This window comes from Lethenteron reissneri, chromosome 68 (genome assembly GCF_015708825.2).
Source record: "Lethenteron reissneri isolate LAM-NWPU_2019-01 chromosome 68, ASM1570882v1, whole genome shotgun sequence".
Taxonomy (NCBI): Eukaryota; Metazoa; Chordata; class Hyperoartia; order Petromyzontiformes; family Petromyzontidae; genus Lethenteron; species Lethenteron reissneri.
The window spans coordinates 1289808-1297307 of record NC_083846.1 but is presented as its reverse complement, the minus strand read 5'-3'; the positions used below and the strand labels follow the sequence as shown (position 1 = coordinate 1297307).

The 7500-nt window shown below is 56.0% G+C and overlaps 1 protein-coding gene across 1 annotated transcript in view; it reads right to left on the bottom strand.

The window, feature by feature from the left end:
• Positions 1 to 5355: 5355 nt before the first annotated feature.
• LOC133360420 (CD9 antigen-like) overlaps positions 5356 to 7500 on the bottom strand; it is a 33772-nt gene continuing 31627 nt past the window's right edge. Inside the window, exon 8 of the mRNA XM_061579138.1 lies at positions 5356 to 7228. Coding sequence (XP_061435122.1) covers positions 7166 to 7228 — 63 coding nt within the window. The 3' untranslated portion in view covers positions 5356 to 7165. The remainder of the gene's footprint in view (positions 7229 to 7500) is intronic.

The window sequence follows — 7500 nt, the reverse complement described above, 5'->3', positions numbered from 1 at the left end:
GATCTCCCCCTGTTCTACAGAGTGAGTGAGTGAGTGGAGTTTGTGTGATCTCCCTCTGTTCTACAGAGTGAGTGAGTGGAGTTTGTGTGATCTCCCCCTGTTCTACAGAGTGAGTGGAGTTTGTGTGATCTCCCCCTGTTCTACAGAGTGGAGTTTGTATGATCTCCCCCTGTTCTACAGAGTGAGTGAGTGAGTGGAGTTTGTGTGATCTCCCCCTGTTCTACAGAGTGAGTGAGTGGAGTTTGTGTGATCTCCCCCTGTTCTACAGAGTGAGTGGAGTTTGTGTGATCTCCCCCTGTTCTACAGAGTGGAGTTTGTATGATCTCCCCCTGTTCTATAGAGTGAGTGAGTGGAGTTTGTATGATCTCCCCTTGTTCTACAGAGTGAGTGAGTGGAGTTTGTGTGATCTCCCCTTGTTCTACAGAGTGAGTGAGTGAAGTTTGTATGGTCTCCCCCTGTTCTACAGTGAGAGTGAGTGGAGTTTGTATGATCTCCCCCTGTTCTACAGTGAGAGTGAGTGGAGTTTGTATGATCTCCCCCTGTTCTACAGAGTGAGTGGAGTTTGTGTGATCTCCCCCTGTTCTACAGAGTGAGTGGAGTTTCTGTGATCTCCCCCTGTTCTACAGAGTGAGTGAGTGAGTGGAGTTTGTGTGATCTCCCTCTGTTCTACAGAGTGAGTGAGTGGAGTTTGTGTGATCTCCCCCTGTTCTACAGAGTGAGTGGAGTTTGTGTGATCTCCCCCTGTTCTACAGAGTGGAGTTTGTATGATCTCCCCCTGTTCTACAGAGTGAGTGAGTGAGTGGAGTTTGTGTGATCTCCCCCTGTTCTACAGAGTGAGTGAGTGGAGTTTGTGTGATCTCCCCCTGTTCTACAGAGTGAGTGGAGTTTGTGTGATCTCCCCCTGTTCTACAGAGTGGAGTTTGTATGATCTCCCCCTGTTCTATAGAGTGAGTGAGTGGAGTTTGTATGATCTCCCCCTGTTCTACAGAGTGAGTGTAGTTTGTGTGATCTCCCCCTGTTCTACAGAGGGAGTGAGTGGAGTTTGTATGATCTCTCCCTGTTCTACAGAGTGAGTGGAGTTTGTGTGTTTGTGTGAACTTAAGTGTGGAGTGGTGGCGCACCCTGCGACCAACAGCGGTGACGATCATCTGAACCGGTCATGGGTCTCCCCTAAAGTCGGCCTCAAATGAGTACCTGGTGCGGTGTGGTGTAAACATCGCCACTGGGAAGACAAAGGCGGTCACGCGTGGTGCTGGCCACCCACCCCCTTCCTTGTACTGTGTCCGCCTTCATAGGTGCCACACGCCAACAGCGCTTGCCCCAAAAGTCTGCTAAGACTATACGGGGGATCTTTGTCTTTGGCTTGAGTGGTGAATTATTACTTTTACACGACTGACAAGGCGCGGGATGTAAATGGGCAGCAGCTGCCTCACTCGATAGGACGATCGTGGGAAAACCAGGACAGGTGTCAACCCGATCACTCACTCACCCAGCCACTCACCCACACTCACCCTCACTCACCCAGCCACTCACCCCACCCACCCACTCCACCCACTCACCCTCACCCACTCACCCTCACTCACTCACCCACTCACCCACTCGCCCTCTCACTCACTCACCCTGACACTCACTCACCCAGCCACTAACCCCACCCATTCACCCAGCCACTCACCCCACCCATTCATCCAGCCACTCACCCCACCCACTCACTCACCCAGCCACTCAACCACTCACCCTCTCACTCACTCACCCAGCCACTCACCCAGCCAAACACCCACTCACTCAGCCTTACTAACTCACCCAGCCACTCACCCACTGACCCTCTCACCCATCCACCCAGCCAAACACTCACTCACACTCTCACCCACTCACACTAACCCGCTGAACCATCCCCACGCAGCCACCCACCCACTCACAAACCTACTCCCCCCCACCCTCTCACCTACTCACCCCGACCCACTCACACTCATTAACCACTTATCCACCCACTCAGTCACTCATCCATTTGCAAACACACTTATCCATGCACCACCCAATCACTCACTTGTGGCCACTCACAATAATCCACGTATCCACTCACCCTCTCACTCACTCTCCCACCCACTCTCTCACCTACTCACCCACCCATACTAACCCACTTATCCACCCACCCACCTCCCCTCTCACTCACCCACCCACACTCCCTCCCACCCACACTATCCACTTATTCGCCCACACTAACCCACTTATGCACCCACCCATCCTACCCTCTCACCCACCCTCCACCCAAACGAACCCACTTATCCACCCACCCTCCCACCCACACTCCCTCCCACCCACAATAACCCACTTATCCAACCCACCCAACTACCCTCTCACCCACCCACTTACCACCCACCCACCTTCTCACCCACCCACACTAACTCACTTACCCACCCACACTAACCCACTAACCCCCCCACCCAACTACCCTCTCACCCACCCACTTACCACCCAGCCACCCACCTTCTCACCCACCCACACTAACCCACTTATCCACCCACCCTCTCACTCACCCACCCACCCTCTCACTCACCCACCCTAACCACTAGCCCACTAATCCCCCCACCCAGCCATCGACTTGCAGTGCACGTCAATGCGTCGTCACCCTGAGAGTGCCGCCGGGTGGACAGGAGAGTTAAAACATTCACACCACGAGAGGCCAAACGAACAACGCCACCCCGAGGAGGACTTCAATCTCCCCCGGGGTGGATGTCTCAGGACGGGGGCAGCAGCACCAGCAGCAGCGGCGACCTCTTCCACAGGGCGGACGACGATGCGAATGACGATGTTGATTATGCTAATGACGATGCCGATGATGATGCTAATGAGGATCCTAATAACGATGTTAATTATGCTAATGATGATGCTAATGAAGATATTAATGACGTTGATGGCGATGCTGATGACGTTGATGATGGCGATGTTGATGCCGATGCTGATGACGTTGCTAATGACGATGTTAATTATGCTAATGATGATGCTGATGTCAGGGACCCCCCTCCTCCTCCCTCCTTCTCCCCCCCTCCCCCATCCTCCTCCCTCCCCCTCGTCCTCCTCTCATCCTTGGGGGCATCGCTCCTGCCGCACCCATTCTCCTCCTGCCCTCCAACACCATCCCCCACCCACCCACCTCCCCACCCCCTCCCACCTCCCCCCCCACCTCCCCACCCCCTCCTCCACCCCCCTCCTCCACCCCCCCACCTCCCCACCCCCACCTCCACCACCCCCCCCCACCTCCTCCTCCAGCCTCCTCCACCCCACCACCTCCTCCACCCTCCTCCCCCCCCACCTCCACCCCCCCACCTCCCCTCCCCCACCCTCCTCCACCACCCCCACCTCCTCCACCGCCCCCACCTCCTCCACCACCCCCCCACCTCCTCCACCACCCCCCACCACCCCACCCCCCCACCTCATCCTCAAGCCTCCTCCACTCCACCACCCCCCCACCTCCTCCACCACCCCCCACCACCCCCCACCCCCCCCACCTCCTCCTCCAGCCTCCTCCACTCCACCACCCCCCCACCTCCTCCTCTCCACCACCCCCCCACCTCCTCCTCCACCCTCCTCCACCCCACCACCTCCTCCACCCTCCTCTACCTCACCCCCTCTCCCACACCCCCCCTCCCACCATCCCCCACCTCCCCACCCCCTCCTCCACCCCCCCCACCCCCCACCCGCCGTCGCGATCCTGTTCTTCCACCCCACACGCCCCCCCCGCGGGGCCCGCCCGTGACGCGGGCCGAGAGCTGCGCGTCACGCGGGGCACGTGACCGCAGGCCGAGAGCTGCGCGTCACGCGGGGCACGTGACCGCGGGCCGAGAGCTGCGCGTCACGCGGGGCACGTGACCGCAGGCCGAGAGCTGCGCGTCACGCGGGGCACGTGGCAGCTCGCGGACGGATTTGAGCGAGGAGTCACGAGGGCGCTCCTCGGACACGCGCGTGTGTGTGTGTGTGCGTCAGTAAGTGTGTGAGTGTGTGAGTGCGTGTGTATGTGTGTGCGTGAGTGTGCGTGTGTATGTATGTGCGCGTGTGTGCGAGTGCGTGTGAGTGTGCGAGTGTGTGCGTGTGTGCGAGTGCGTGTATGTGAGCGAGTGTGTGTGTATGTGTGTGCGCGTGTGTGTGAGTGCGTGTGTGCGAGTGCGTATGTGTGTATGTGAGCGAGTGTGTGTGCGTGAGTGTGTGCGTGTGTGTGTATGTGAGCGAGTGTGTGTATGTGTGTGCGCGTGTGTGAGTGCGTGTGAGTGTGCGAGTGTGTGCGTGTGTGTGTATGTGAGCGAGTGTGTGTGTATGTGTGTGCGCGTGTGTGAGTGCGTGTGAGTGTGCGAGTGTGTGTGTGAGCGAGTGTGTATGTGCGTGAGTGTGTGAGTGCGTGTGCGCGTGAGTGTGTGAGTGCGTGTGCGAGGAGCGCTCCTCGTGGCTCCTCGTGGCTCCTCCTCGTGCGAGTCGCCCCCGATGAGAGGTCGCCACCGGCTTGGGGCGTGGCCGAGTCTGCGGCTCCGTGCCTCGTGTCGCCGTCGTGGTGGTGGTGGTGTGGTGGTGAACTTGGTGGTGGTAGTGTGGTTGTGGTGAACGTGGTGGTGGTGTGGTGGTGAACTTGGTGGTGGTAGTGTGGTTGTGGTGAACGTGGTGGTGTGGTGGTGAACGTGGTGGTGGTGAGTTGGTGAACTTGGTGGTGGTAGTGTGGTGGTGGTGGTGGGGAGTTGGTGAACGTGGTGGTGGTAGTGTGGTTGTGGTGAACGTGGTGGTGTGGTAGTGAACGTGGTGGTGGTGGGGAGTTGGTGAGCGTGGTTGTGGTGGTGAGTTGGTGAACTTGGTGGTGGTAGTGTGGTGGTGGTGAGTTGGTGAACGTGGTGGTATGGTGCTGGTTGTGGTGGTGGGGAGTTGGTGAACGTGGTGGTGGTGTGGTTGTGGGGAGTTGGTGAAGGTGGTGGTATGGTGCTGGTTGTGGTGGTGGCAAGGCCGTAATTATATAGATTGGGGGGGGAACCTTTTTTTTGCTGTGGTTTTCCCACCTGATGATGATTGTTTGTGTTGCAATCGAAACGTCGTGATTTATTTTTTATTTTATTTCTACCCACGTGACTTTACCGAAAGAACCCACGAGTATGGATTCCTGCAGTCACGAAAGCTTCAAATTAAGAATATTATTTTTAGACGTTTGCCCCTCTCCCCCACCCCCACTTGACCTTTCGGGTCAAGTTATATTTCGCCCCCGGGTCACGGGGCACCCAACTTTAAAAACGTTCCAAAAATAAATAGAAACTTAAGGCAACATTTTGGCTGCCGCTCTCAGTGTCACACGCACGCACGCACAAAACAGCACCGTGCAAACAATCGTATACATCATTTATATTCTTTCAAGATTCATCGGGACTCGAGTTTCTTAAAAAATAAAACGGCAGAGGCACTTTTCTTTCTCGTTTGCCGCAAAGCAACATTTGCTGCTGCGCGGTTGCGTTTCTAGATTTCCTCTCCCGTTACTCAGCATATCGGTAGAGTTCATTTCCTATAAAAACACTACAATTTAAAAGTTTGTTCCGAGGCTGCTCGGCCGACAACGCTGGCTGGCTGCCTCGGCTTTGCTCGCTTTGCTCGGGACCCGGTCGCCCGCTTGCGAAACTGCTTAAATAAGATTGAACAACGGGCAAGAAGGCTGTGTCCGGAACCACCGTCACCACCAAAATAACCGAATGCGTGGCCCGTTTTGTCATCTTGCGCGCCGTACGTCGGCAACCGTGGCCAAATCGGTGGCGCGACGGGGAGGGGGCAGAACAACAAATTAAACACCACAACGTCAACAACAACGACGAGCAGTTCGAAGAAATTAGTTGGGCTAACACGGCCATCCCACAAGCACCCTGCAGAATGCACGTCCCAAGTTATCTCGCACCGAACGTAGCCAACCGCGCTCATCGGCTGCATCCTCACCGGGACTCATCGCCACAGGCACGAATCGTTAGCCGCTGTCATGCGCCTCTGGGAGGCCCCGCGTGTGGAGAAGGCTCCGGCCATGATACTCCGGGAACCCCGCTTCGCAAACGGCCCTGGGGGCAACGACCAATCACAATCTGCAAATGACGATAAACTAATACGACAATGGGGCACATTCAGTTCTTTTGAGTCGGTGGTCTTGACAAGGCTGAGGAAGTCGCCGAGTGATCCTCAGGCAGCTGATTTGACGTCGCTAGGCAGACATTCTCAAGTTGCCAGCAACGCCGGCTGACGACTGAGGCAGCGTTACCGCATTCTCCAGATTACAACACGCACTTGCTTCCTGTGTTCCAGAGGAAACGTTTGGTGGTGCGCCTTGCAATCCGGCAGATGTGTGTGTTTGCGTGTACACGTGGGTGGGCGTACACGTGTGTGTTTGCATCTACACGTGTGTGTGTTTACATGTACACGTGTGTTTGCGTGTACACGTGGGTGGGCGTACACGTGTGTGCGCGTACACGTGTTTTCATGTGCACGTGTGTGCGTACACGTGTGTGAGTATGTTTGTGTGTACGTGTGTTTGTGTGCGTACACGTGTGTTTGCATCTACACGTGTGTTTGCTCGTACACGTGTGTTTGCTAGTACACGTGTGTGTGTGCGTACACGTGTGTGCGTACACGTGTACGCACACACGTGTGTTTGCTAGTACACGTGTGTTTGCTAGTACACGTGTGTGTGCGTGACCAGATCCGTATAACTTCATCTCTGACTGGGAACAAATTTGGGGCGTTTCTTTCCGGGAAGTGTCACACGATCCGGAGAATGTGGTGACAAATGTAAAATGATGCAGGATCCTTAAGGGATACCTTAATTGGCAGCCATGTCGCTCGACATGATTCCGCGCAGTATTACACTCGGTAGACTGACAAAAACTCAATTTTTTGTTGCTATAGAAACTCATAAAGTTGTTTAAATCTAGTGCCAAAAAATTGTTCGGTTGGCAACACTGGTCCGGCCTGGACTAGGCTTCGGCAGGCCAGGCTTAGGCTGAGCTTGGCTTTGTTAGGGTGGGACGAACGCGGCTGGGCATGACGTTTCTGGGCTGAGATGGGCCAAGCCAGACCGAGCGAGGCTTTAGGCCAGACCGTGGCCAGGCTAAAGCTTGCCGGGCCAATCTTGGCCCAGCTGGTGCCGAGACGCTGGCAAAACTTCTCAGTAAGGGCTGTCGTTGCGGATGGCACAGCAGACGGCCATGCTGAATATCATGCCGAAGATCTGCAAAACAAAAAAGACAGCGCGCGCACACACGCACACACGCGCACACACACGCACACATACACGCACACACACGCACACACACACACATACACGCACGCACACGCACGCACGCACACACACACACGCAAACACGCACACACGCAAGGAACCACGTCATCCACCCAGTTTCCCCAATGCACGAGGCACTTGTATTTTCGAGTGGTGATGTCGGGGCGATGAAATCGTACCAGGAACGCGACAATAAAAATGTGCGGCCACCGCGTGCGGAA